The 14,930-nt window shown below is 45.2% G+C and overlaps 1 protein-coding gene across 1 annotated transcript; it reads left to right on the forward strand.

The window, feature by feature from the left end:
• Window positions 1-1,472: 1,472 nt before the first annotated feature.
• Window positions 1,473-14,549, forward strand: galnt6 (UDP-N-acetyl-alpha-D-galactosamine:polypeptide N-acetylgalactosaminyltransferase 6 (GalNAc-T6)). Its single transcript, XM_056300488.1, has 11 exons — window positions 1,473-1,630; window positions 3,125-3,633; window positions 4,279-4,451; window positions 7,706-7,855; window positions 11,542-11,776; window positions 11,963-12,080; window positions 12,191-12,391; window positions 13,164-13,295; window positions 13,421-13,522; window positions 13,675-13,833; window positions 13,961-14,549. Exons 2-11 carry the CDS (start codon window positions 3,152-3,154, stop codon window positions 14,072-14,074), a joined length of 1,866 nt encoding a protein of 621 aa, XP_056156463.1. The 5' UTR covers window positions 1,473-1,630; window positions 3,125-3,151; the 3' UTR covers window positions 14,075-14,549.
• The last annotated feature ends 381 nt before the right edge of the window (window positions 14,550-14,930 follow it).

Below are 14,930 nucleotides of genomic sequence, written 5' to 3' on the forward strand. Positions count from 1 at the left end.
TGGATAAGTAGACACGTTGGCCGCTGGCTGCCGGGCCGGACCCTTTACTCGACTGGTTAGCGATGTCTCCCGCGGTGCGGACGAAACGGGTTCGCGTCCCGGCTGCGGCAGTTCCTGTGGTTGCCCCCCGAATTCGCTGCATTGATGTCAGAAGTGGGATGGTGAGACGGTGGGGCCATGGGAAGCGTATGCGCCCAGAGGCGTGAAGGAGTTGATATGCTCAAGCGCGGGGACGTGTTTCCCGAAGGAGGGAGGTAGTGTAACGTGCATGGATAAGTCGACACGTTGGCCGCTGGCTGACGGGTCGGACCCTTCAGTCGACCGGTCAGTGATGTCTCCCGCGATGCGGGTTCGCGTCCCGGCCGCGGCAGTTCCTGTGGATGCCCCCCGAGTTCGCTGCAATACCTTAGCATCGTACCAGACCAGATTTATCCATTCATGGCCATCATGTACTCCCAAGGGGACAAGATAGTTTCAACAATATAGCAAAATTCTCCCTGTAGGAATCATCCAAGAATAGTTCGAGAACATTCAGGTGACATGACATTAATAACCTGGTCACCACAATCCCCGGATATCAGCCCCATTGAACACCTTTGGGATGAACTCGAATGCGGCATCAGTAAAAAGGAGCATCCATCTAACAACCTTAAGCAGTTGCACTATGGACCCTTGCTGAGTCATTGCCATGACATGGCAGCTGTTATCAGGGTGAAAGGTGGCTCAACACGGTACTTAACAGGGGTTTCTCATTTTCTGATCACTGAGTGTAAAATAATAATAATTATTATTATCATCATTATCATTATTATTATTATTATTAATAGTTACATTTTCAGGTCATTTTATTTTGAATCATTTTTATATTAAACAATTTAGCTGATATAGTGAATGGCTTAATCAACTTACTCTATTTTTTTCTTTAGCTCAGATTTCATGTCAATCAACAGCCTGCAGTGAAGATTTCTTCGTGTGACGGTAATCGAAGAGACCCTGGAGCCAGAGCCAAGACATCTCCTTTGGCACACGCGTCTCCGTTTCTGAATAAATCAGTCTACGGTTTCAAGGCGGTGATGCTGGAGATAGTATTTAATTGATTTAACATGAATAATGAATCTCTGTTGAGATAATGGGGTACGTTAACTTACAACACTCTATGCTGAACATTAATTAAACCAGATTATTCCTTCTTCTCACATCGAACACGTGGCGTTTCAATTGAAGAGAGAAGTCACAAGTCATTCATGTCCGGAGACTGACGTTTGCGGCGTCAGACACAATACTTCTTTGTAAGTCTGATTTTCAATTGCATGCTATATTTAAAAAAATAAATAAAATAGTTTAGGGGGTTGTACTTAAAAAGAACACTGCGCTGTGTATAAAAGGTACACTTTATGGTTCAGTCACCAGGGGGCGCCATCTAATCATTACGACGGATGGCACCTGTTACACTCAAGAGAAAAGCCCGGGGGGCAGTGCAGGGCGCTCCTGTATCCTTTTTCGCTCCAGGCAAAGTGCCCCAAGAAACTACAGGAGAGATCACCACTTGGCCGTTTCATCCACTGTGGGAACGATAAGAACTGGAGCACCTGTTGGCCCCCGATCTGTAAAAACTGTGAGGGAGTTTGTGGTAAGTCAAAACTTGATGGAGGGCGGAACTAGATCACTTCATACCTAGACAAAAGTTTTACCAGTCCCGCTGAAATGTGTAAGATTTACTCCTGCTTTAAATCAATCGATATGTGTGATTGACGGCGTTGTAAAGAAGCAACGCCAAGTCATATTTGAAAACACTTGAGTTGTTGCGGCTTCTGTGGCAGCGAATCGGAAATCGCATGTTTAATGTGTGCGTGTGCACGTTGTGATTCAGCTTCCTAATGTGTTTACCGAGATATTCTTCCTCTTTTTGACGTGGAGCTCCATAACTTGCCGTTTTGACAGTATTGAGCAACCTGCCACTTTGCACGATTCGCCTTCCTTTTGCTGCAAAACTGATAAGCATCTGCCCTTAACTAGGCTGTCGAGATGTGCGTTTTCTGTGCTGTGCTGTCATGTCTCTGACAAAGACGTTTTAACTTGAGATTCGTGGGGGGGGGGGTATTTGAATGAAAATGGCTGATACATTCAACTACTCGATCGCTGCCCTATTCATATTAGACCTGTACAACTGACATCGATGGACCAAAGCTGCAAAATATTGGATTCTGAGGAAAACTTTGTAGACTAAAAAAAATACGTGTTATTATTCAGTCTGTCCTGCCACGTGTCAACACAGTATCGACTTTGACAGATGAAAGCCCATGTCCCCATCTCCGTCTCTCCTGTGGTATACGCCAAACAAGACTAACTGGTTGTCGACCGGGGATGGCACGACAGGGGTATACAAAATAGTGGGATGCGGTTGCTAATGTTTCTTTATCTGCAAATTACAAAAGTCTGTCTGAATCAATTATGAAGGCGGAATGCAAACGAAATAAACTATGTCTGAGCGCTGATGACGTCCTCGTGGGATTATATCCTATTTTAACGCATACCAGTAAATGCCATTTTATTGTGCCAATGGCAGCACGTCTGCAGTCATCTTCAAACACGCCGGCCCTGTCCTCACAGGTAGTGAGGTGCGTCGATACGCTTTGTGCAATTGCATGCGCCCGGGCGCATGCGTCACTCATTAACCGGGGTCGGGAGCCGCCGTTGCCGGCCCACCTGTTGCCACGTGGTTCCTGGAGGAGCGGAGCCGGAGCAGGTGGAGTCAGGCGTTTACCGAGAGGTGTGCTGTGTTTGTTCGTTCTCCTTGTCCTTCCTTTCCCTCTCTGGCCCGTGGGACCGCATTCTACAGGGATGGAGGGTGGAGCAAAGGGAGAGGGTTTGCTCCATTATTGGCTTTTGTGACAGTTCTTGGAGACGCACCAACCGGTTTTAAACTTGTTCCTCATTTGTATTTTCACTGCGGGAATACCTTTGTCACTGTTCGGCCGTTGAAGCAAACGTGGGTTATGAGGACTGGGTGTTTTTGTTATTTTCTTAGGCTCTATCAAAACCCTTTGGGTAAGTTGTGCAACTCCTTCAAGGTCAGGCTGTTGAGAATCAGTTGCAAATTACTCTGTTTAATCTTATCTGACAGCCTGAAAGGCAACGCTCATTCAGAGCCATGCGACCGTTCCTCCGCCGACGTCTGTCCCCGCTGAAACTGGCACTACTTGGGGGAACTGTGTTTATGGTGGTCCTGGTGGTTCTCCAGAGGGACGTGGGCTCTACACCTGCTGGAGACCCCTGGTTCCAGGAGCTGGTGGACAAGAAGGACCAGGTTATGGTCATGGTGCGTGGTGCTGTCAACAATTTGGGCTTCCAGATCGGGGCCCCGCAGCCCCCGCCGGTAGAAGAGCAGCCCACCCAGGACATCCGCTGCCCCTCGGGCTTCTATAGCCAGGCTGAGCTCAAGCCTGTCCTGGAAAGACCCCCTCAAGACTCCCTGAGCCCAGGTGCTGATGGAAAGGCCTTCCAAAAAGATCAGATGAACCCAGAGGAGGAGAAGGAGAAACAAGAGGGCATGAAAAGGCACTGTTTCAACCAGTTTGCCAGTGACCGCATCTCACTTAGTCGTAGCCTTGGAGAAGACACCAGGCCTCCAGAGTAAGTTCACAATATTCTGACTTGCTCTTTGTTGAGTCTAGCACTAATGAATCATGACTTAACTACAAAATATCACCGTTTTACCATTGTACAGTATTTCAGATCTTATCCCTTTTCTGAGGGCACACTGATTGGGCTATCGGTATGTGCTTTCATATTCTGCTAAAAGAAATACTTGCATAGATGAATAAACAAAATATTGTGATTATTACCATGGAAACTGAATGAACAGACCACAACAACAGCGGTAGACACGATAAGGTCTGTATATGCCTCAGTATTCCCGGATAATTAGAGTACGGATGTATCTCTTGGTATCATCTTCCAGTTTCTCCTCAACCGGATAAGGGTTTATCTGGGATTATTGTAAATGTGCCCGCTGTTGGTTTCCCTCCATCTCTCAGAATATGCAAGCATCCCTGCCTTAACCAACCCAAGATTAGTTCTGTAAAAAGCATTGAAATAGCTCCTGTTGTGAGTATTGATTCCTTCTGTATGCTCAAGGTTGTGCTTTATTTATCCAAAAGCAAGCGTTAGCCAGTGCCAACACTGGTTTGATAAGAGCAGTTCTCGAAGACTTTTTATTTCCTTACATGAGTAAACATAAACTTTGTGGTTGCTTTGCGTGCCTTGTTTTCTTAATAGGTGTGTGGAGCGCAAGTTCCGTCGCTGCCCTCCTCTGCCCACCACCAGTGTAATCATTGTTTTTCACAACGAGGCATGGTCAACCCTCATTAGAACAGTCCACAGCGTCCTGCACACCTCTCCCGCTGCCCTGCTCACAGAGGTCATCTTGGTGGATGATGCCAGTACTGCAGGTGAGATACACACACACACACACACACACACACACACACACACACACACACACACACGCACACACATGCACAGGATCTCATGCGTTTCCTCATGTACACATTATTGTACCTTACCTTATTGCTGAGCTGGACCGCTGCACAAGAGACTGTATGTAACTTCGCATAAAACTTTTTTTTCATGCCCCACATTTTGATTGTTTGATTTCGACTGCTGGTTTCGGATCGGTGATCTTTATCTACATGATATTGTGAAGTGCCGAGTCCTCATTGGCTCCATCTTGTGACCCTTCCTTAATCAGTGCAACATGATTGATTACCTTTATGTATGACAAGTGTGTGTGTTAAGTGTATGTGTGTGTCGGCCCTGTGATGGACTGGTGGCCCGTCCAGGGTGTCTCCCCGCCTGCCACCCAATGACTGCTGGGATGGGCGCCAGCATTCCCACGACCCTGAGCAGGATAAGCAATTGCGATAATGGATGGATGGAAGTGTGTGTTTCTTGTTTTGGTGAATTGGAGACGGTGTAAAGTGAAATGTTTTCTTTTGTTGATTCACTCTTTTGTACTTTTTTGTTGTTACTTCATATTTTTCAGCACTGAAGCAACTTATGTCAATCAATATTTTTTCTGTTTTTGCATTTGTAAGCTTTTACTTTGGATAATTGTTTTTAGCCGATGTGCGGGTTTCTGTCAGAGAGTGGTATGTAACACAGCAATGCAAATGGCTTGACATTACATAAAATTAATTTTAACATTAACATTTCTTTCTGCCTGATTAATGCCGTAAAATGCCTCTTCAATTCACAAACAGTGTAGCTATTAATTTGAATATTGGTTTGTTAACCTGATAGCAACACAGATGCTAGCACTAGCTAGAGGTGAACCCAGAACTTTGAGGTTTTTGTGTGGCGTTTGTATTTTTTCATTACATTGATGTTGTAGCCAAAATAAACAGGCTGTATTAGAAAATCTGATGGGTTCTTGAGGACCAAGTGAAGCAGAAAAAAAAACTGATTTTATACAAAGCTGCTTGTGGCTTATTGCATAAATACAACATGGGCAAAGAACAGCAAAGTGAAGTCGTACAATGGATACAAGGGTGATAAACCCAGGATGGTGTAAGCTTAGGAAGTTCTTAACGGCGTCTGGATGAAAAGGGGTATTTTTACTGATGGATAAGGTTTGCAAAAGGCTAAACAACTGACCAAAGATTTAAATGGTTTTTAGCCTCTAAATTTTACCAGACACAGAAGGACCACTTACAGTGAAATGCAGATTGTAGTGATGGACACTGTTAAGGAGCATTGGTGGTCAGCCTAATACCAACAGAGAACATCATGTCATTCAAAGGCATCTGTGTGGGGGCACCCGGGTAGCATAGCGGTCTATTCCATTGCCTACCAACATGGGGATTGCCCGTTTGAATCCCCGTGTTACCTCCGCCTTGGTCGGGCGGATATCCCTACAGACACAATTGGCCATGTCTGCGGGTGGGAAGCCGAATGTGGGTATGTGTCCTGGTCACTACACTAGTGCCTCCTCTGGTTGGTCAGGGCGCCTGTTTGGGGGGGAGGGGGAACTGGGGAATAGCATGATCTTGCCTTGTGCTATGTCCTCCTTGCAAAACTCCTCACTGTCAGGTGAAAAGAAGCGGCTGACTGCTCCACATGTATTGTAGGAGGCATGTGGTAGTCTGCAGCCCTCCCTGGATTGGCAGAGGGGGTGGAGCAATGACCTGGGTGGCTCGGAAGAGTGGGGTAATTGGCCAAGTACAATTGGGGGGGGGGGCATCTGTGCCTGCTAATCAGTAAACATCACAGTACGTTGGAGATTAAACTTGGAGGTGAAATTTATATCAGCTGGACAGAAGTGAATGAACAATTGTGACAAGGGAAACCATACTTGACATCAACTGTTGATATAAAAAATCTATTCCAAATACAAAGCAGCAGCCAAAACCCTGGATAAACCATTGCAATATACTTTTGAAATCAGGCATTATTAGTAAATGGTAAATGGACTACATTTATATAGAGCTTTTCTAGTCTACCGACCACTCAAAGTGCTTTATAGTATATGCCTCACATTCACCCATTCATACACTGATGGCGGAGTCTGCCATGCAAGGCGCCAACCTGCTCATCAGGCGCAGTTAAGGGTTCAGTGTCTTGCTCAAGGGCACTTCGGCATGCTCGCGCCATGAGCCAGGGCTCGAACCAGCAACCTTCCGATTACTAGACAACCCGCTCTACCTCCTGAGTCATGCTGCCCCTAGATATTGAAAGTGTCAAAGCTCAAATTGAAAGTGGAGCCGTTGCAACTTTCACAACCCCAGATAGATAACATTGTGGTTCTTGTTTACCTAAAGTCATTGTTTTTTCTGTTGCTGACTGTTAATGCTGACATTAAAAATCATTTGATTAAGAATAGCCTCTCTCTCTCTCTCTCTCTCTCTCTCTCTCTCTCTCTCTCATGAAACAAAACATGGTTGTGGGGTGATAGTGTTTCAAGAAGAGATGAGTTACAAGACCTACAGATGGTTTCCACTAGACTGACTTGGGTTCTTTACAACTGATGTACAGTGTTGCATTGTGTCATTGACTGCTCTGTGGTCTGGGAGTCCTTATTTGTGTTTCTCTTAACGTTGCCGAGTATTTCAAATGAACGCCTAGTCTTCTGTCAAAACTTTCATGTATGTGGTTGAGTGCTGCCTGTTGAGAAATGTGATGTACGCTTTGGTCAGAAGTGTTCTCAGCGAGGAAATTTTGCCCTAATTTTAACATCGTGCTGTCTCTCTATTGCCCCCTGTATGTAGCAGTATTCTCATAATGAAAGATATTCATTTAGTGGAATGTTGTTTTTCATGTTCTGCCAGGCAGCTAAGTACGTTCAGTTTAAATGCAATTTCTGTTGAATCGTTTCCATCGTGAAATCATAAAATATAAAGTGGTCACACTTCAACAGCTGAGCAGACCAGCAAAATTAATTAGTCCATTGTTAAAATAGTGTTATAACATATCACTAAACCGAGCTACCATCAAAATAAGACATTGAATCTATTAACCTCCTTTCCTTACCAGAGCAGACTCTATACCAGTATCGAGGATAGCTTTAAACCATAGAGTAAAAGTTTTCCTCTTTCTCTCATTCCCAGTGAGAAACTGGGAATGAGAATGAATGAACCACAGTTGCTTGTGTGTAGGTCTCATGTTGGGGGTTTTCTTCATCCCAGCAATGTTTTGTTTGCCTTTTTAGACCACCTGAAAAGCCGTCTGGAGGAATATGTGCGTCAACTGAAGATTGTCCATGTGGTGAGACAGCCGGAGAGGAAGGGCCTGATCACAGCCAGGCTGTTGGGGGCGAGTGTGGCCCAAGGAGAGGTGCTCACCTTCCTGGATGCACACTGTGAGGAAACTGCACTACCCTTTCTGTTTACATTCAAGGCATGAAATTGATGCCTATAGGTCCTTGCACTGCATCTGTGAATCTACTGTGAATCTACTAATACTGGCTGCTCCTGTTAGGGGTCGCCACAGTGGCTCATCCATTTCCATCTTTTCCTGTACTCTGCATCTTCCTCTGTCACGCCAGCCACCTGCATGTCCTCCCTCAGCACATCCATAAACCTCCTCTTTGGCCTTCCTCTTTTCCTCTTCCCTGGCAGCTCCATATTCAGCATCCTTTTCCCTATATACCCAGCATCTCTCCTCCACACATGTCCAAACCATCTCAATCTTGCCTGTCTTGCTTTTGTCTCCAAACCGTCCAACCTGAGCTGTCCCTCTAATATACTTGTTCCTAATCCTGTCCTTCTTCGTCCCTCCCAATGAATATCTTAACATCTTCAACTCTGTCACCTCCAGCTCCGCCTCCTGTCTTTTCGTCAGTGCTACTGTCTCCAAACCATATAACATAGCTGGTCTCACAACCATCTTGTAAACCTTCCCTTTAACTCTTGCTGGTACCCTTTTGTTGCAAATCACTCCTGACACTCTTCTCCACCCACTCCACCCTGCCTGCACTCTCTTCTTCACCTCTCTCCTGCACTCCCCGTTACTTTGAACAGTTGACCCCAAGTATTTAAACTCATCCACCTTCATCACCTCTACTCCTTGCATCCTCGCCATTCCAGTGTCCTGTTCACACATATGTATTCTATCTTGCTCCTACTGACTTTCATTCCTCTTTTCTCCAGCGCATACCTCCACCTCTCCACCCACTCCACCCTGCCTGCACTCTCTTCTTCACCTCTCTACTGCACTCCCCGTTACTTTGAACAGTTGACCCCAAGTATTTAAACTCATCCACCTTCATCACCTCTACTCCTTGCGTCCTCGCCATTCCAGTGTCCTGTTCACACATATGTATCCCATCTTGCTCCTACTGACTTTCATTCCTCTTCTCTCTAGTGCATACCTCCACCTCTCCAGGCTCTCCTCAACCTGCACCCTACTCTCGCTACAGATCACAATGTCATCCGTGAACATCATAGTCCACAGAGACTCCTGCCTGATCTCGTCCGTCAACCTGTCCATCACCATTGCAAACAAGAAAGGGCTCAGAGCCGATCCTTGATGTAATCCCACCTCCACCTTGAAACCATCCGTCATTTCTACCAGACACTTCACCACTGTCACACTTCCGTCATACATATGCTGCACCACTCCTACATACTTCTCTGCCACTCCCGACTTCCTCATGCAATACCACACCTCCTCTCTCAGGACCCTGTCGTATGCTTTCTATAAATCCACAAAGACACAATGTAACTCCTTCTGGCCTTCTCTATACTTCTCCATCAACATTCTCAAAGCAAATATCGCATATTGTGTTAAACAATCTAGTTAAAAACTCCACTGCCATCTCTCCTAAACCACCTCCATGTCTACTTTATACATCTCTCTGACTATTCTACTTCTTGTTTGCCAACCTCGTTCTCTGTATACTTTGCTGTACTTCCTCATTCCACCACCAAGTCTCCTTGTCTTCCTTCCTCTGTCCTGATGACACACCAAGTACCTTCCAACTGTTCCCCTCACTATTTCTGCAGTGGTTGCCCAGCCATCCGGCAACTCTTCACTACCACCCAGTGCCTGTCTTAACGCCTCCTCGAACTCCACACAACAGTCTTCCTTCTTCAACTTTCACCATTTTATCCTTGGCTCTGCCTTCACTCTCTTCCTCTTCTTGGTCTTCAAAGTCATCCTACAGACCACCATCCGATGCTGCCTAGCTACGTTCTCGCCTGTCATCAGCTTGCCGTCTCCAATCCCTTTCAGATCATGCCTCCTACTTAAGATATAATCCACCTGTGTGCACTTTCCTCCACTCTTGTATGTCACCCTGTATTCCTCCCTCTTCTTGAAATATGTATTCACCACAACCATTTCTATCCTTTTTGCAAAATCTGCCATCTGTCCTTCCACATTCCTCTCCTTAACACCATACCTGCCCATCACCACCTCATCACCTCCGTTCCCTTCACCAACATGCCCATTGCAGTCTGCTCCAATCACCACACTCTCCTCCTTGGGTACTCTCCACCACTTCATCCAACTCACTCCAGAATTCTTCTTTCTCTTCCATCTCACACCCAACTTGCGGGGCATGTGTGCTAATAACATTCATCAATACACCTTCAATTTCCAGCTTCATATTCATCACTCTGCCTGACACTGTCTTCACCTCCAGCACACTCTTGACATACTCTTTCTTAAGAATTACAACTACCCCATTTCTCCTCCTAGCTACACCATAATAGAAAAGTTTGAACCCACCCCCAATGCTCCTGGTCTTACTCCCCTTCCACCTGGTCTCTTCCACACACAGTATATCTATCTACCTTCCTTCTCTCCAACATTTCAGCCAGCTCTCTCCATTTACCAGTCATAGTACCAATATTCAAAGTTCTGACTCACACCTCCACACTCCTACCCTTCCTCCTCTCCCGCTGCCTCTGGACATGCCTCCCCCTCTCCTTCTCCTTCGCCCAACAGTAGCATAGTTTCCACCGGCACCCTGCTGGCCAACAATACTGGTGGCGGTCATTGGTAACCCGGGCCTTGACCGATCCGGTATAGAAATCTGATTTATGATCCACATATTTGATTTAACAAAGGTTTTACGCTGGATGCCCTTCCTGATGCAACCCTCCCCATTTATCCCAGCTTGGGACTTGCACCAAGAATGCACTGGCTTTTGGATCCTCAGTGGCTGAGTTGCTCTGCATCTGTGAATACTACTGCAGAATGAACTTCAATTGTCATTGGCCCAAAATTGCAAGCAACTAAAAATCAGGTGTTCAAAGATCATTACTTTTAGAAGAAATTAAAGTTGGGTTTTTTTAGGGTTTTTGTTGTTTTGTTTAAATGCAAACAAATGAGCAGTGAGTTTGGGTGCGAAGGGTTAAACCAAATACTTCTTGATAAGATGGCCTAGATGGGAAATACACACATAGCTAGTTTATCACAGCTGGGTGTAGTTTAGTGGGTACAACATGGCACAGACACTGCCAGGGTCAGTGGATTTATCCCAAAGGGGAGTAAAGAATCTTGCCTTGTTGAGCACTTAGGATAAAATCAACCACTAAGTGACATACCAGTGCCTCCAAAACCCACATGTTATGAATTTGTTGTGTAAATGCATTTCCCCACAGTCTCCAGATACCTGTCAACAGCCATAACCAAGAGCTGTCGAGGACGAGTAGATATTTTATTTGTCCTCTTTCCTATCATCTGTTGATTCTGGTCATCCTTAGATGATCAATTCCAGCCTCATTCAGTTAAACAATTCTGCATACTCAGGCATATTTTGACTTGTTTCTCATGTCCCGCATCATTGGGGAAAACGATACAAAGGAATTACAGACATATTTGTGAAACTAATCGCCATGTAAAGCAACTTTTTGGTTTTGCTGCTGTGGGAAACTAGAAGTTTAGTACTGTTTATTTTGGACTGTTGTAGTCACTTGAACACTTGAAACCAGCTGTTGGCTGTAAAGTCATGGTTCTCTCAGGATTTAAAGCCATTTTTCTTGCTCTTTCTCTTTGCTCTTTCTCTGTCTCTCTCACACTCACTGTTTCACTCACTAGGTGAGTGTTTCCATGGTTGGTTGGAGCCCCTGCTGGCTCGTATCGTGGAGGAGCCTACTGCCGTGGTCAGTCCAGAGATCACCACTATTGACCTTAACAGCTTCCAATTCAACAAGCCTGTGGCCACCTCGCGTGCCTTCAACCGAGGGAACTTTGATTGGAGCCTTACATTTGGATGGGAGGCCATCCCTGAATACGAGAAGAGCAAACGGAAGGATGAAACCTACCCTGTCAAGTAGGAAGGGATAATTTAGACATTTCTGAGTCACAGCATCCCAACCAATTAGATGCATTTCCTATGAGCTCAGGCCTGAGGACAACATCCTCTCAAATAATGGCTGAACTGCCAAACAAATAACCTATAAAAATGGCTTTGAGTTCTAATTCTTTTGTTGATTTTTAAAAAAGTGTCTCTCCTCAGAACACCTACTTTTGCTGGTGGTCTCTTCTCCATCTCTAAGAAGTACTTTGAACACATCGGGACCTATGATGAGCAGATGGAGATCTGGGGTGGTGAGAATGTGGAGATGTCATTTAGGGTTGGTCTCACTAAATGTACTCTCAATGTCCGATATCTTATTACTAGAAAAATCTTCTTCTAATTTTCAATATACTTTCTGAGCTGCCGTCTGTGTCTATGCGGCCCCAGGTATGGCAGTGTGGGGGCCAGTTGGAGATTATTCCTTGCTCTGTGGTGGGCCATGTCTTCCGCACAAAGAGCCCTCACACCTTCCCCAAAGGCACGGAGGTCATCACCCGGAACCAAGTGCGTCTAGCTGAAGTCTGGATGGATGACTACAAGAAGATCTTCTACCGTCGCAACAAGAATGCTGCCAAAATGGCCAGTGAGGTCAGTGGTTTAAAGCAAATGCTGACATAAGTTTTGATACAAGTATAAATTGAGGATGCGGTGTTAAAATCTTACAATGTTGGCAATGGATTCTGCTATTTATCAAATACTAATCGCCCAAACTTACAGTGTCTTGTAAGTTTGGGCTTTTAATAAGGGATCCTAGGATAAAACGTTGAACACCCAGGGCATCTGGGTGGCATTGCTGTCTATTCCATTGCCTACCAACACAGAGATCACAAGATCGAATCCTTGTGTAACCTCCAGCTTGGTTGGGCGTCCCTACAGACACAATTGTCTGTGTCTGCGGGTGGGAAGTCGGATGTGGGTATGTGTCCTGGTCGCTGAGCTAGCACCTCCTCTGGTTGGTCGGGGCACCTGTTCAGGGGGGAGGGGGAACTGGGGGGAATAGCATGATCCTCCCACCAACCCTGGCAAAACTCCTCTGTGTCAGGGGAAAAGAAGTGGCTGGCAATTCCACGTATATCGGAGGAGGCATGTGGTAGTCTGCAGCCCTCCCTGGATCGGCAGAGGAGGTGCAGCAGTGACCGGAACAGCTCGGAAGAGTGGGGTAGTTGGCCAGATACAATTGGGGAGAAAAAGGAGGGGAAAAAATCCACGCAAAAAAAAAAGAAAAGAAAAAAAGTTATACACCCAGCAGCAAACCTTTCATGACATTACTGCTTATGGTACTGTAATTGACATGCTATAGTTGGTTTAGTGTTGAGGCCCAGTTCCTCAGAACTAAAATGACTACTGTTGGCTGTTGCAGCACCAGTATGGAGACATCTCAGATCGTGTAAACCTGAGAGAGAGGCTCCACTGCAAGAACTTTACCTGGTATCTCAACACTGTATATCCAGAGGTCTTTGTTCCAGACTTGACCCCCGAAAAATTTGGAGCGGTAAGCTATGTTTTTCTGCACCTGAAAAGAAGTGAAAATTGGCCTTTGTTTACCTATACTATGCAACATGTGATAAAGGTGTATGTACATAGCTGTATTTTACTACTGCGTGTCTGTTTACACAGATTAAGAACTCAGGATCACAGACCTGCCTTGATGTGGGTGAGAACAACCAGGGAGGCAAACCTATGATCATGTATCCATGTCACAACATGGGAGGCAACCAGGTGCATTACTCTCACTCGTTTTTCTCACTCATATTTTGGAATACATTTTTTCTAGGTTAAGACCTCAGAAATAGACTTTTTTAATTATTTGGCAGTAATAGAATGTTTTGTAGGATGTTTTGAGTTTCTGATCACATGTTTGTTTCCTCCAGTACTTTGAGTACACATCTCATAAGGAGCTGCGTCACAACATAGCAAAAGAGTTGTGTCTCCACGCGCACCTTCAACCGGAGCAAGTGAAGGTTGAGCAATGCCAGCTGGCGGGAAAGGGCTCCAGTTTGGGACCTCAACAGGAATGGGTCTTTACAGAGGTGAGGAACACTCAACAAAGACCTTCAGCTTTTAGAGTCTATTCGTTAATGAACCGTGAACTCAAAGGTTGATTTCCTGACCAGAACTGGAGAGTCATTGAATTGTGTATATTGTGTTATCATTCAGGAACATCTGCTGAAGAACCCAAGCAGCGGAAAGTGTCTACAGCTCAAAGTAGACAAAATTCAGATGGACCACTGTAATGCTGCTGACCTCAGCCAGCACTGGACCTTCAGTTGACCTCCTTGTCGGCCCACCAATGGACCTATGGCTCTCTGCGTCCCCATCCTCAGACTTGGGTCAAAAGGAGCAGCTCCGCTTTCAGCCCATAGGACTGCATGGAGTCAAGTTTGGGGCCTTTGGCTAGCCTGACTAGACTATTGAAGATGGAGCAGAATGTCAGTCTGTGTGTAGATGCTCAGGGAGACTTCTGACTGGCTTTTAACCTATTTATAATGCAAACTCAGGACATATGTTTGGAGGTGGTTGGGGGGGGTTGTGAGGAGTATTTGAACTTCAAAGCCAGCAGTGGCAGTAAGATAACTGAACTCTGTTCAGAACTGCTATGACCTCAAATCCACGCCTTGTACACTCCAGATTTTAGATTTATACTTTACTGTCACTTTTATCTGAAAAGGCATTTTGAACTTTGTGTTGCAGTGACATTACAAATGTACCGCCAAAAGGAAAGCTCTCATTTTTTAATAAAAAACAAAACAAGTCTGCACTGTACCTTCCTCTTCATTAACATAGAAATCTTTTTTTCAGCTCTTAAATATCATCTCAACCATCTTTTTTTTATATACAGCTCTCTATCAGTAGATACCGCATACTGTTGTGTGTTTGATCACTGATCTCAGCTTGGCTATTTTATGGTATGAAATTAATTTCCAACTGAATGGTCTGAAAGAAAATTTTTTAATACTGGACAATCAACACATCAGTTGGCAGGGTTACTTATGCTACATCAGATTTTGTTTTACCTGCATGACAACATAAAACGCAATATGTCATTATCACACCACTGAGATAGCTGGGCCCTGGAAGGGGTCATGTACTGACTGATAAGGGCCATTTGTGCAATAATAAGCCGTGT

This window comes from Lampris incognitus, chromosome 2 (genome assembly GCF_029633865.1).
Source record: "Lampris incognitus isolate fLamInc1 chromosome 2, fLamInc1.hap2, whole genome shotgun sequence".
Taxonomy (NCBI): Eukaryota; Metazoa; Chordata; class Actinopteri; order Lampriformes; family Lampridae; genus Lampris; species Lampris incognitus.

Excerpts from the sequence above, each read along its gene's own strand:
- galnt6 (XM_056300488.1), top strand. The coding sequence starts at position 3,152 with ATGCGACCGTTCCTCCGCCGACGTCTGTCCCCGCTGAAACTGGCACTA. Across the intron at positions 13,296-13,420 it reads CCCCCGAAAAATTTGGAGCG|ATTAAGAACTCAGGATCACA; the intron begins GTAAGCTATGTT and ends CTGTTTACACAG. Across the intron at positions 13,523-13,674 it reads ACAACATGGGAGGCAACCAG|TACTTTGAGTACACATCTCA; the intron begins GTGCATTACTCT and ends TGTTTCCTCCAG.